Source organism: Candoia aspera, chromosome 3 (genome assembly GCF_035149785.1).
Source record: "Candoia aspera isolate rCanAsp1 chromosome 3, rCanAsp1.hap2, whole genome shotgun sequence".
In the NCBI taxonomy this organism is placed as follows: Eukaryota; Metazoa; Chordata; class Lepidosauria; order Squamata; family Boidae; genus Candoia; species Candoia aspera.
In genome coordinates this window covers 140,683,158-140,697,983 of record NC_086155.1, presented here as the reverse complement: position 1 = coordinate 140,697,983, position 14,826 = coordinate 140,683,158, and the positions used below count along the sequence as shown (strand labels likewise).

Genomic DNA, 14,826 nt, shown 5'->3' with positions numbered 1-14,826 from the left:
CTGTGCAGAAGATCAGGCAAGAACTGAATGAATAACCCCGAAGACAAACAGGCAGATCAAAACTGTCCTTCAAGCAAAGGCGGAAAAGCAGAGCGAGTATGGCCGTGTCTAGCTTTCCTAGCGTATCTCGCTCTTACGGTGTAACCGTAAGGAAGTCGGGGTTTATACCGCCACAACGTTGGCTGGGCCAGGCGAGGAAGTCGGTTAAGTAACAGATCCAGTTCCTGCATACTGAAAGCTTTACTATAAACTTTCTTCGGAGCGTCGAACTCCCTTCAAGCACTCGGAGCAAAACTTCGGACGACCCCAGGAAGCGGCGTCCAGGATTGGGGGAGCAGGAGGGCGGGGCGACGGCCGCGTTGCACCCCGTTCCGTCCTCCTCCGCCCGGCTGGCTTTCTCGCCAATCGCGGGGAGGTATGCAAACGAGCCGAGCGTTTTGCCCGCTGCAAGCAAAACAATGAGCTCAGACTGGCTGGGAGCGGAGCGGAGCCTCTTGCGTGCGAGGTGCTGCTTGGCACGCTAGCGGCGCATCCTCGGCACTCGGAGGCTCTGTTTACATTTCGCTGAAGGAGGCGGTGAAATGGAGCGCCCGGCTCGCGCCAGCTGCTGGGTGTAGTCGGCCGGATTTCGCCAAGCAGAGACCCTGTGACCGAGCCCGCGAGCATGAAGTACAAGGTAAGAAGAGAGCGCCGGGGTGGTCGCGCCGAGTGAGAGACTTTCTAGTCGCTCGTTGCAAAAGAGGGACCGAGTTGCTTCGGAAGAGCCTCGGAAGGAAGGCGCAGAGCGAGCACCCCGCATGGTGCCAACGCAGCTTCAGTTTGCAGCCGGTCTGTCAAAGAAGTTTCCCAGGGGAGTTTAAACTAGGTGGGGTGAAAGCTGGAGTTTGGCTATGGCTTGCTGCGTTGCCGCCGTGCCATCTTTCACAGACTGATTTTATTCCCGCCTCTTAATCGAAGTTTTCCCAGCCTGGCGTCCTCCAGATGCTCTCAGCTTTCCTCCACCGTGGGGTTGATGGAAAGGGTAGTTGCCCGCATCCGGAGGGCGCCAGGTTGAGAAGGGCTTCTGAACTTTGAGGAGGGACATGTTTTGCTTTTATTGCTTTAAACTTAGGAGTATTGTACTGCCAACGTGCAAGGCATTTGCATCACTTTTGCTTCCCTGGAGCACCCCGCGGTAAAGTTCCTTTTAAGAGTAAAATCTCACGCAGTTCTTAGTCAAAGGACATGGCATGAAATAAGTCCCACGCAGTGCCTTTTCTCTATCCAGTTACCTAAGCATAAACCCTGTTCAACTAAGGAACTGGACAGACATCATACTGCCAAGTTTATTACTTACAAATAAGTCTGTTAGCTCAATTTTGTCATAGGTGTATAAAACCCCGATTTCTAACTTTTCTGACTAAGAGGCAAGGTAAAAAATGTGACAAATCAGTTACTACTACTGAAACTATGTAAATCATTCAGTCTGAATATACAGCTAAAAGAGAAGCTGTTCTGGTTGCGTTCAGTTACTTATAAAAATCATCTGCTTAATTTTGAAACAATCTATTACTAATGTTGCCCAAGCAAAACTGGTGAAAAATTTGCTTTTGGAGCTGTTCTGGAATAGTCTAAGCAAGGCAAGTATTTCATTCTCTTTTCTGAAATCTTAAAGAAATCAGGATTTTGTCTGCTGGCACTGTAGAAAATAGTTTTGGTGACATAATGATCAGCTGTTGACTTGAGAGGAGCTAGGATTTTGCCCTGTCTTGTGCAAGCGTATGTAGATGATCTGAAAAGATTTCTTCCAATGAGCTACTGTTTTGATGAGCAGTACTGTAGAATTGCAGAATTGCTTGGTCAGGGCCACAACTAGGGTCTGTGTCACCTGGGGCGAACATGGATTCCACACCCATTTTGGCACCCCCCCCAGCACTCATTTTGGCGCCCCACCAGTGCGGTACCCCAGGGCACATGCCCAGGTTGCCCCCCCCCCTAGTTGTGGCCCTGTGCTTGGTTATTTTAAGTAGAAATGCTTTAAAGGACAGTGTGGCAGAGTGCTGACTTTCTCAAACTGATGCCTCTAGATATGGTGGACTACAATTTCTGACATTCCAAGCCTTGGAACTGGATGTTGGGAATTATAAATCCAGGACTTCTGGAATCGGACAAGTGAGCAAGGGATGATTGCTATGATCTTTCTACTCTGAATTCCTTGCATAAATGGAAATTGTTATCCTTTTAATAAAGGAGCTATAATTTCATTCACTGGGATTTCAAACGTGTTACTACAATTGGTACATTCCAATCAGAATAATTTATTGTCTTTCCAAAGTACTTTTTAAAAAATATTTTAACTCCATACATGCTTGCTCAGAAATCCCACTGACCTCAATATCTACACTTACAAATAAGAAAATCATGGCTTGATTCCTAGTAGAGTAGAACTCTGTAGAATTTACTTGAGTAGAATCTAGGACAGTGTTTCTCAAACTTGGCAACTTCTGGGAGTTGAAGTCCACCCACCTTAAAGTCACCAAGGTTGAGAAACACTGTACTAGGGCCTCAATACCCTCGTAAGACCCATTGCAGATGCTGGTCCTATACTTAAATCTGTGGTTTGGTACTGCGTGAAGTACTGAGTGGCTGTTTCTCATAATCCTTGTAATCTCCCATCATATTCCTGACCTAGATGAGGGACTGAAAAACAGTTAAATCCAGCCTCCCAGCTCTGTTTAGAGCAATAGGAAACCCTGTCATGGTTTGAATTGGAAGTCCAGGTCCCTCTCCAAACAGAAGCCAATTTAAGCACAAACATCCAGAAGAAACGGAAGGCAGGCAGAGGAGTTGTTACTGTGACTTGGAGAGGACAGACCAGTCATTTACTCAGACATGCTGTTGGTATGTCCCAAATGAGGGTGGAACTGTTTTTCTGGCTGAGCCCAGATTTTTTTTTTTTTTGCTTTTCATTTTGGGTGGTTAGAGGTTACAGGAATTGGGCAGTGATGTTGTGATGTTACTTACACAAATGAGTAGGGCTGATTCTCTTTTCTTTTGCTTTTCTTTTGAATGTGCTCTTTTTTTTCTTTCCTGGTAAAAATTGAGGGGACATCGCATGGCTGATGTTCAGCAATGTGTTGCCCAGCATCAACCTAGAAAGGATGAGGCCTATGGACTGCATGTTTCCTTTCTGTATAACAGGGGGAAAAGAGAAGGAAGTCCCAAAAGTTGGTTTCCAGAAAATAACTGAAGAAGATTGTGCATGCCCTTCTTTCCAATTCTCCAGCAGGCCCAAAAGACGCAGAACGGTTGGGAGGGGCAGAGGAGGAAGAGGCTCTGCTGTCATGCTGCTCTTTGCAAATGTTCAGGACCTCAAACAGAAGCAGGTGCCACTCATCCAAAAGCTCTGCTTGCTCCTGAGCTCTGGAGCTTCCCAATGACAGCACAATCTGGTTTAACACTACTTGAGGGTCCTTTTCAAAGGGAAACTCTACCCATCTCTTACTGTATTTTGGCTCTGAAAGTAATATTGCAAAGGTACCACAAATCTACATATAAGTAGATATCTCAGTTTGCTAGCATGGGCTAAGTCTCTTCTTAGGTAAGAAATGGGCCTAAGGGAAAAATTGCTCTTTTTTCATGACTAGGTTTGGTAAATGCACTCTTTAGAAAGGATGACCTGGGAAGCAGGGCTGGTCCATCAATCCTGCTGAAAGACCGGCTTCATCAGATTCCTCCAATCACTGGACTATATCCAGTTGATCATGATAACACTGATACAGTATAAAAATAATAAGCTAGATAGTGCAGCTTGGCCTAACTCTGGCTTGGCTCCATTCTCTTAAATGACTGCAGAAATCTAATTCTCATACATTCTGATTCCAGGCAAGGTTTTGTTCTGATGCAGTGGAAACCATTTTTGTAAAACAGCAGTCATTAATAGTCCATTAATAATAATAACAACTATGTTTTCATATATCTTGCTGCGGTATATGGCTAACATACTATGATGCTGACCAGCCTACATACCTGGAATAGTCAAACAATTTTGCACTGAACACAACTTACTTCAAGATAGGCAGTACAGTATTCTAAGAATTGCAGTTCTTAGAATGACAACATTTAGCCAATCTGACTTGATCTTGAAAAGATAAGCAGCATCAGACCACCTAAAACATGGATGGGAGACTACCAGGAAATTCCAGGGCCATAAGCTAGATGTAATGAGCTGTGGGAATGACCTTGGGAGACAGGAGGAAGAGCCGCAACCTAGACAACAGTCTGATAAGAGAAATCTGGGTCCAAAGGAGGGATGGGGGTGGAGAAAGCATCTCAGAAGGTACCCTTCCTAGTTCTCTGGAAATCACCCATTTCAGTCAGAAAAAAATCTTCCATGCTCTGTAATGTGCTTTCTCCATATTTAGTAAAAATTAACACTTCTAGTTAAGGAGATTATTATAGCTAGGGGAGGGGGAAAGTGCTTTCAGACTTGCAAGATCCTGTTACTGTAACCTTCCAATAAAGGTTAGTATTCTTGGTTTTGGTTTCCTGGTCTGGACTACTTGGAAGGGCTGACACTAAACTGGAAAGTCTAGGTTGTTGCTAAGAAAGCTACATAGATGTGTCTGTGAAGTCATTAGGAGACAACCTTGATTTCACCTTTTATTTTTAGATTCAGAATCCTAAGTGGAGAGGTACAACAAGTTTCCAACCAAGATTACTTGGTGTCATGCGCTGCCTACCTCTGAATAACGTTCAGACACTGGGTTGCAAAGCAGGCTCTGGTTTATTTCAGGATAGGTACAACGTTGTTAGAAAAAGCTGAGAGTGACAGGAGCGCGCCGGTGCGGGGTTTAAATACCCCGCGCCGGTCAGCGCCCCCTCGCTCTCGGTCACGTCACCCCCCTTTGTCCCATGCGTTGCCCTGCCATTGGTTGAGGGTTTCTAGGATCGCCCATCCTCAGGTTTTCATTCTTCTGCTGATTGCTTTCAGCTGGGCGATCCCCGTGGTATTGCTGCTGATGGCTTGGGTGGCTCCGTGATCCGTTTATCTATTGTTTGTTAGCCGTTAGTCGTTGTGGGTTGATGGCTACTTAACTTGTACCCCTTCACCTATTTCCTTGTCATTGTCATGAGTGCCATTGCGCTGATTACTTTAGCTCAACGGCACTCATGACATACTGCCCCCTTTCCGAATAGTGTTCTCCCCCGGGTTTCTGGGTTTCCCCCATGGAGCTGTCAAAACGCCATTTTTTTTTTTTTTTTTTTTTTTTTTTTTTTTTTTTCAAAGTTCCCGCCGGAGTAGTTGTCGCCCCTCCCTTTGCTCCTCCCTCTACCACGTGCCTTCCCAGGGTGTGTCCATGGTGCGCATGCTCGGGTTCTGACCTGGCGTGCGCATGCTCCAACCACACCCTGTTTGTTTGGCTCAGTTCGGCGAGGCGAGAGGCGTGGCTGGTCGGGTGCTGCTCAGCTCCAGGTAGGGCCCTTTTTTGCTTATTTGGAGTGCGTCGCCTTTGTTGTGTCTCCTGGGCGTTGCCCCCAGGTTGCCCTGTTGACTTGCTTGCCACTCCCCCGCGGCCAGGGGGCGGGGGGAGGGTGCTGGCGATCGTTTGTCACCACCCCGTGGGCCCGGGGCGGGGGGAGTGAGTCCCGGGGGGGGGAAGGTCCACCCAAGTCGCGGGCTTGGGGGGGGCCCCTTCCCTTGGGGCACGGGAGGCGGGGGGAGGCCTGCGGGGGGGGGGGTTGGTTTTGCTGACCTTGATTGCGGTTTGTCGGGGTATGCCCGGTGGAATGCTCTGGTCAGGTCAGGCGCTTTAACGTTGTGCGCCGCCACCCATTCCGGGTGGGGGAAGTGTTTCCACCTGACCAGATAGTGTAGGGTTCCTCGTTGCTTGCGTGAGTCGAGGATGTCCCTTATCTCGAAGTGGTGTTGCCCGTCGATCATAAGCGGTGCGGGCTGAGGCGTGCTTGGGTGCCATCGGGAGGTGGTTGCCGGTTTTAGGAGGCTGGTGTGGAACACCGGGTGGAGCCTCCGGAGGTTGTGTGGCAGGTCCAGGCGTATTGCTACCGGGTTCACTATTTGCGTGACTCGGAACGGCCCGATGTACTTAGGCCCCAGTTTTTTCGAGGGTTGGGTTGACTTTAGGAACTTGGTGGAGAGATAGGCCATGTCCCCCGCCTGGAACGTCGGTTGTTGGCGCCGGTGCTTGTCGGCCTGCTCTTTGTAAGCAGCCTGTGCCTCCTTCAGCGCCGCCGTGATTACTGGCCATGCTTCCGCGATCTTCCGTCCCCAGTCGCTGGCGTCCACCTGGGGTTCCGGGGGTTGAGGTAGCTCCGGTATGGGGACGAAGTCGCGCCCCGAGACCACTTCGAACGGGGTTTTTCCCGTGCTCGTGTGGACGGCGTTGTTGTATGCGACTTCGGCGAACGGGAGCAGTTCAGCCCAGTCGTCCTGGTGGTAGTTCGTATAGGATCGTATAAATTGCTCTAAGGTGGCATTAAGAACCTCAGTGGCTCCGTCCGTCTGCGGATGCCAAGCCGTAGACAGGGCCTGTTGGGTCCCCGTCAGCTTCAAGAAGGCCCGCCAGAATTTGGAGGTGAACTGTGTGCCCCTGTCGGTCACCACACGTGCGGGACATCCGTGTAGCCTGTACACGTGGATGAGGAAGAGTTTGGCTAGTTGTTGTGAGGATGGGACTGACGTGCAGGGGATGAAGTGGGCCTGCTTTGAGAAGTAGTCCTTCACCACCCAAATGGCCGTTTTCTTCTGGCTGGGTGGGAGGTCCACTATAAAATCCATAGAGATTTCCTCCCATGGGCGGGAGGGTTCTGCCACCCGTTGCAATAGCCCCGCGGGTTTGCCTGGTGCCCGTTTGGCCCGAGCGCACGTTGGGCAGGACGCCACGTAGGTTTTTACGTCTCGCCTGAGCGCGGGCCACCAGAATTGCCGCCGTGTTAGGTGTAGGGTCTTGAGGAACCCAAAGTGTCCCGCTTGCTTGGCGTCGTGTGACCTATGCAAGATCGCCTGGCGTTGCGAGTCCGGGACGTAGATTCTGCCTTCCCCCCATGCTAGGTCTTGCGCCATCGTTACCTTGTCGGGGTTTGCCAGGAACCAGGGGTCGGTTTTGAGGGCGGCGTCGAGGTCCGTGCGCATTCCCCCTGGTAGTTGCGGTTGCCTTCTTTCCGTCGCCGGTTGTCCCGCCGTCGGCTGCGCCGTAGCGTCGAGCTGCCTCCGTGCGCCGCTTCGGGTGGTCACGGCCATCCCCAGTTGCGAGGCGGATAGGACCGTCCCAATGGTGTCTGGGGCGGGCTCTTCGTCTTGGGGCAGCCGGGAGAGGGCGTCGGCCAGGAAGTTCTTCTTGCCCGGCATGAACTTCAACTGGAAATCAAAGCGGCTGAAGAATTGTGCCCATCGGACCTGTTTTGGGCTAAGGCGTCTAGGCGTTCGTAGGGCCTCGAGGTTCCGGTGGTCCGTCCAGACCTCGAATGGTTGGGTGGCTCCCTCGAGTAGGTGACGCCATGTTTCTAGTGCCGATTTCACCGCAAAGGCTTCTTTCTCCCAGACGTGCCATCGCCTCTCTGTCTCGGAGAACTTCCTTGACAGGTAGGCGCATGGTTTCAGGAGCCCCGTGGAGTCTTTTTGTAGGAGGATGGCTCCCAGGGAGAAGTCTGAGGCGTCGGCTTGGACCACGAACGGCCGTTCTGGGTCCGGGTGCGCGAGGATTGGCTCCGTCGTGAACAGCGCTTTCAGCTTGTCGAATGCGGTCTGGCACGCGGGAGTCCAATTCAGCACTGTGCCTGGGTTCTTGGCGCGTCTGGTGTCCCCCACCCCTTTGGTTTTGAGGAGGTCCGTTAAGGGTAGGGCTATCTCAGCGAACCCCCGGGCGAAGGACCTGTAGAAATTCGCGAATCCCAGGAAGCTCTGTAGTTGCCGTCTGTTGCGGGGCCGCTCCCAGTTTAGTACCGCTTCGACTTTTGCGGGGTCCATCTCGATGCCGTCCCCGGAGATTCGATACCCCAAATAGTCTAGGCGGTCTTTGTGAAACTCGCACTTTGTGGGCTTTGCATAGAGCTGCGCCCTTCTGAGCTTGTCGAGGACTTGCCTGACTAAGGTTACGTGTTCCTCGTATGTTTTTGTGTAAATAAGGACGTCGTCGATGTAGACCAGGACCCCTTTAAACAGATGTTCATGCAGTACCTCATTGATGAGCTGCATGAACACCCCAGGGGCCCCCGCGAGTCCGAAGGGCAGTACCTTGTACTGGAAAGCGCCTAGGGGGCAGTTGAACGCCGTCTTCCATTCGTCCCCCTCCCTGATTCGGATGCGATAGTACGCCTCGCGCAGGTCCAATTTGGAAAAGACTTTGCCCGTGGACAGGTGGGCGAGCATGTCCTTCACCAGGGGTAAGGGGTATTTGTTGGACAGGGAAGCCGCGTTTAGGCCCCGGTAGTCGGTACAGAGCCGTAGGGTCCCGTCTTTCTTCTCCCGGAATAGGACGGGGGCTCCGACCGGTGAGCATGCTGGCTCTATAAATCCCCTGTCTAGGTTTTTATCGATGAACTCCCGGAGGGTTGCCATCTCCTTCGGGGTCATCGAATAGATCTTTGGTCTAGGTAGGGGGACGTCGGGCAGTAGGTCGATTCGGCAATCCGTCTTGCGGTGGGGGGGTAGTTGGTCTGCCTCTGCTTCTCCGAAGACCTCGGAGAAGTCGGCGTATTGTTCCGGTAGGTCTGCAGTGGTAGCGGCGTTGTCTTGTGTGGTCGCCTCCGCTCGTCCTACCGTGGGGTTGCTTTTGCCAGCTGGTACTGGTGCTCGATACTCGCCGTCGCCGAATGTGAAGGTGCGGGTCGCCCAGTTGATCCGCGGGTTGTTTTTCGCGAGCCATGGCATCCCCAGGACTGCAATGGGCCGTCCGATGGGCGTGACTACGAACGATGTGCGCTCGGTGTGAGTGCCCATTTGCAGGGTGACCGGCTCGGTTTGTAGCGTGGCTGGTTTCCCCCCCGCTGTGGAGCCGTCCAGCTGGTGGAATGCCAGCGGCGTGGGGAGGGGGAAGCAGCGGAGTTCGAGTTTGGCGACTAGGTCGGGGTGGATAAGGTTTTTTGAGCACCCCGAGTCCACTAGTGCCGCGGCCGTGGTGGCTCCGTTGCCGGCCGAGAGTTGAATTGCTGCCAATATTACGGAGCTTTTGTCGTTTCGTTGAGGTGGTTCGCGTTGCTGTCCCGCCGCCTGCCTCGCCACGCGTTTCAGGGCAAGCGGGGAGCATTTCCCGCCGGCTGGTCGGGGTCGGTATTGTCCTCTTCTCCCCATTAAGCGTCCCAGCCCTCTTCCGGTGTCGCTGTGGCCACGGTCATTCGGCGGTGAGGGGGCGGCCCCGGGTTGGGTGGTTTGGGGCTAATTTTCGGGGCGGGCTTGGGCGCGCTGGTCGGCGGTCGGTTGGCGAAGCAGTCCGCCGTCTTGTGCCCTAATTTGCCACACCTCCCGCAGGGCTCCCGGTTGAACTTCTTTTTAGGGTATATGGGGCCGGCCATCCCCCCGTGTGGTGCGGGTACCTTTTTCCCGACGTAGTTTGTGTCTTCCGTGGTTGTCATAAGGAAGGTGCGGTGCGCGTGTTCGGCTTTCCCCGCGAGGTGGATCCACCCGTGTAACGTTTCTGGGTCGTCGCGGTAGAGGGCCCATTGGAGAACGTCGCGGTTGAGCCCCTTTTTGAAGATTTCCAGCAGGGTGGTCTCAGACCAGTCGCAGACCTTTCCCGCGAGGGCTTTGAACTCCAGGGCGTAGTCAGGGACCGTGCGTGCGCCCTGTTTAAGTCTCTGGAGTGCGCTTTTCGCCCGTACTTTGGCTAGGGGGTCTTCGAAATAGTTTTTCATCTCGTTGATGAAAGCAGGGAAGGTGGCGAGGGCGGGGGAGCTGGACTCGTACAGTTGGACGTACCAGTCCGCCGCCCTGTCTTGGAGTTTGATTGCCACGGCGCCGATCTTGTCGGCCTCGGAGTCATAGGAGTGTCCGTGCCTCCCCATGAACTCCCTAGCGTTGGTGACGAAAAACGAGAGTTTTGAGGGGGTCCCATCGAAGAAGATGGGGAAGTCCTTTGGGGCCCGGGCGTTTTGCGCGGCCCCGCCTCTCGCTTCCCGGGATGTGGTGTCGGCCGCCTGTGCCGTCTGCTGGCTTTCCGCTGGCTCGTGTGGGTTCGGTGCTTCGCTCGGGGTGTGGGCTTGTGCGGGGACGTCATTGGGTGGCGCGGGGGGCATAAGCGCCTGGAGCATGGTCCGGAGTTCCGTCAGCTGAGCCCGCATGGCCGCGAGTTCAGCTCGTGCCTCCTCGTCCACAGCCCGCACCGCCGCTGGGGCCGGTTCCGTTGGCGCGTCCTCGGGGGGGGGGGGTTCATCGTCCCTCCGCCGCGGGTCCGCTTCCTCCTCCGTCTGATGGGTGTCTCCGTCGTCCTCCTCCGTGTCGAGCACCGTGGGGCTGTCGCTCCACGCCCGTTGCTGGGGTGCGATGTGGGGCGCGGGGTCCTCCGCTGGTTTCGGAAGTCGTGCTGCTCCCTCCCGCGGTCGGGTTGCCTCCGTCGCCATCTCCCCTTGGGGTTGGAGCTGAGGCTCGGGTCGGGTGGGGCGGGCGTCCATGGCTCCGGGAGTCCGCGGTGCCTCTGGCCTCGGTCGGTCCTCCTCTGTCTCTTGCCGCGCGGCTCGCCCTCCTTGCCCGCGCCGTTCCGGCCTCATCTTGCTGGTCTTCTCGCCGTCTACTCCTCCCGCGGCTCGTTGTCGTCCGGTGGGGCTCGGCGAGGCTGAGTTTATGACTCTCAGCTTTATGTCATGCGCTGCCTACCTCTGAATAACGTTCAGACACTGGGTTGCAAAGCAGGCTCTGGTTTATTTCAGGATAGGTACAACGTTGTTAGAAAAAGCTGAGAGTGACAGGAGCGCGCCGGTGCGGGGTTTAAATACCCCGCGCCGGTCAGCGCCCCCTCGCTCTCGGTCACGTCACCCCCCTTTGTCCCATGCGTTGCCCTGCCATTGGTTGAGGGTTTCTAGGATCGCCCATCCTCAGGTTTTCATTCTTCTGCTGATTGCTTTCAGCTGGGCGATCCCCGTGGTATTGCTGCTGATGGCTTGGGTGGCTCCGTGATCCGTTTATCTATTGTTTGTTAGCCGTTAGTCGTTGTGGGTTGATGGCTACTTAACTTGTACCCCTTCACCTATTTCCTTGTCATTGTCATGAGTGCCATTGCGCTGATTACTTTAGCTCAACGGCACTCATGACACTTGGGAGCCCAAACCTTCACTTGTCTCCATGTAATTTGCTATTTGGAAAGCATCCCAAACTAGCTTAACTGAATCAAATCATTTCATCTCAGCTATTTGTGGTTGACAACCAAGTCTGCTCAGTAAATTCCTATTGCCCAGACAAGAGATTGAAGCTAAATTAGCATCTCTGCTCAGGAGTGACTTACTGCTGAATAGACACACACAGGATTGTGCCTAGAGGCTGCATTTTTCACATGTGTAAATTCTGTAGGCTGTAATAGTGTCTGAGTTTCCAAAAAACAAGTGACTGAATGCTCATTCATTTTAATTGTTCAATATTTTAATTGTTTAGAAATGGCAGAGGCCTTACATATTGGTTTAGGACACCTATCATTGGAAAGAAATAGGAGATCTGATTTGAGGTGGCATGGACCTATTAAAAGCCACAGTTATTTCATTATTCATGCATTGTGAGCCATGGTTCGTTAAATCATGCTTTAATGAATAAACCACAATTGGCTGGGTTTATAAAACATGCTAAAATAGCTAAACAAAGCACATTAGGTTTTAGTGTGATGTGCAAACCCAGCAGTGATTTAGCTGGATGTGGCATATTCTGGTTTCACTATAAAGTAATTCTTTTCTGGTTATAATGCACTGCAACTTGATATTTCTAATGATCTGTCTTATCACAAAACTCAAGTGAATGAGCCTACTTAATACTAGACTTCTTTGAAATCACCCACTTCAGTCAGAAAAAAATCTTCCATGCTCTGTAATGTGCTTTCTCCATATTTAGTAAAAATTAACACTTCTAGTTAAGGAGATTGTTATATAATTCTAGATGGAACAGGCAATCCCAGTGTTTTTCAAACTTGGCAACTTTAAGATATGTGAACTTCGACTTCCAGCATGCTGGCTGGGGAATTCTGGGGTAGACAAACAGGGCTAGACAAAAGAAAAGGAAGACCAATAAAAGATGGAAGATTTTTAGCTTCCGTAAAACCTTTTCTGACAGACAAGTGTGTTTACCTTTCATGGGAAATCTATTTTTTTAATTGTTTACCCGTGGTTGCCCATCTGAAGTCAACAAGTGATTTGCTCTAGAATACAACTGTTGACTCTAGAGATACTAAAAAAACGACTCCTTGCAATTATCATCATTTCTCAAAGCTGAAGAATGCTTATAGAGACGTTCTATAAAACAAGCCAATCAATCCTCCAAATCATATTATGTATTTGCATTTTATTTACCTGTCTAACCCATTACCATAATGATTTTCTGAAGCTGAGTAACTTGGCTTGGATCATCCTTGCACCTTAAAGTTTCCTCTTCAATCAATATTCATTCTTTCTTAATGGGAAAAGTCATGCATGTATCCCAGATATCCATTTCATCAGCAGTTACAAAATACAATGGTACTTGTATGTTCCAACAGATGCTGGTTGGTATTTAATAAGGAATCCTTGGCTAGATTGGTCCAATCATAGAAAGCTGTTCTTAAAAGCTGTTATATCTGTTGCCTTCATCTAATTCTCATAAAGTGTTCTTCTCTTGCAAAATGTAAATCTATATTACAGAAGCAGGAGTGGGCAACCTATGGAGATGAGCCACATATGGACCTCCAGATCCTTTTCTGCAGCCTTCAGAGATCATGATACGAAATTATTGTAGTGCAATTATAGTTGGGATGGGAAACAAAACGAATTAAATGAAAACTATACCCCTCATCCCAAACCACCTCTTTTGTTCTTCCCTGCAGTGATACTATCACATCACCTGCCGTTCTCTTTGTGGCCCTTGAGGGCTGAAATAAATATTTTTTAAAATGCAGCTCCCTCCCTTTTGAGTTGTCAAACTCAAGAAAGGATTTAGATCAGCATTTTTTCAAGCCTTTAGTTACTTCTCTGTCAACTGAAACCTGACAGGCATAGATTCTGGTACTTAAATCCTTCTTACTCTGTAATTTCTCCTTATGAGAGTGATTTGTGGGAGCATTCCCAAGACAGAAAATTGTAACTTAGGAAGATGTAGTGAGTACCATGTTCTGGGAGACAGTAGCAGCTGCCACCCGATGGGGAGTCACCGGAAGCTTCTGGCCAAAGGAGAAGAAATTAGGGTTGAGGAGCTGGTGCTGTAACAACTCATACATGAATTCATACAAATGGTAAGATGTTTTCAGGGCCAATTTTGGGTGGGTTCCCCCACATCCCTGACCGAAATTGCTTCTTAGTTTCAACCAAGAGACCATAAGAAACTTTCCCAGAGAATGTTCTATTTTTTTTCAGAAGGACAACACAATAAAACAGTCCCTCTTTAGCCTCAGATAATTCGGCAAGGCTCTACTGGTTTCTCTCCCTAAACTAATTTATAGAAACTAGCTTTAAACTCCATATAATCTTGCTTCCAGAGATTCTGTAGTAAATAGATATGTAAGAAGTAAGAATTCATCTTGCTGGAACAAATTTCCATTAACCAACTAATAGATACAAATTCTGATTATTGAAATGCACTAGTTGTTAACAATTGTGTGGTGTTAAAGAATAATGTACGAAGAAGTGGTAGCACAGAATTGTAATTAGCATCTATGCGTTCCAGGTCATTCTTGGCCAGTGTGCTATGAAGGAGCCCAAAGGCAAAGAAGAAGAAAGGATTCAGGCAGACAGCATTTCAGAACTTCAGCTACAAATAATTATTGTGGTAGTCAAAGAGTAATTAGGGGCAAAACTATACATTCTAAAGTCATACGTATTTCCAAGCCCAACAGGATAATTACGTACGTATACCAAGGCCATCAGAGTGTGCTACTTTGCAACTAGCTACTTAACTGCTACAAGTTAGTAATCTGATGATGGCTTCACACATTACAATAAACCAAGGTGTGTTAAATTTGTAACAATGGCTGGGTTCACATAGTATGCTAATCCACAAACCATGGTTTATAACCTATAGTGATTCAATTCATTTAATATATTAACCAAATTAAACCAACTTAGTATGGCATGTGAACCCAGCCTAAGTCAAGGGAGGGCAGGTAAGAAGTTAGTCAACCTAGTGGTTCAGCTAAAGTTCTTTATAGGCCATACTGCCAACTATTTTTTCCTTTCAAAATCTCAAATGCAATGTTTATAAACTATTAAACAATGATAAAGAATTCCAACCTCCCCACCCATTGTGGGATAATAATTCTATTATGTCATAAAATAAGTGATTTAAGCACTCCTTTAACAGACAAATCCATTAGATTTTATAATCTGGAAATTCAATCAGTTATTCATATAATTAAGCAGAAAAATAATTGCTGCTGTTTGTATAATAGAAGGCTTTTCTTTCTCCCTGAAGAAAAAAATTAGAATATTTCAGGTAAATAGTTTTATTAAAATTTTCACAACCTAGACTATGGAGGCCTGTTCTTTTTCTTTGTGACTTCTGAAAAACCTGGTCAGGATTACTGTCACAGTCTTCCTTAGTCTTGGTGCCTTGCAGATACAGGACAAACCTCCCACATTCTTAGTAATATCTATGCTGACTTGCAAAAGGCAATTGCATTTAGATTTAGTGTAAACAACTTTTGTTTATACCAGCCAAGATAGTGAGTG

General features: G+C 49.6%; 1 protein-coding gene across 2 annotated transcripts in view; it reads left to right on the top strand.

Moving 5' to 3' along the window:
* The first annotated feature begins 448 nt into the window (after positions 1–448).
* NEDD9 (neural precursor cell expressed, developmentally down-regulated 9) overlaps positions 449–14,826 on the top strand; it is a 68,909-nt gene continuing 54,531 nt past the window's right edge. For both annotated transcript variants that reach the window (XM_063298893.1, XM_063298892.1), the window contains exon 1: positions 449–676. In XM_063298893.1, coding sequence (XP_063154963.1) covers positions 665–676 — 12 coding nt within the window. In that variant the 5' untranslated portion in view covers positions 449–664. The remainder of the gene's footprint in view (positions 677–14,826) is intronic.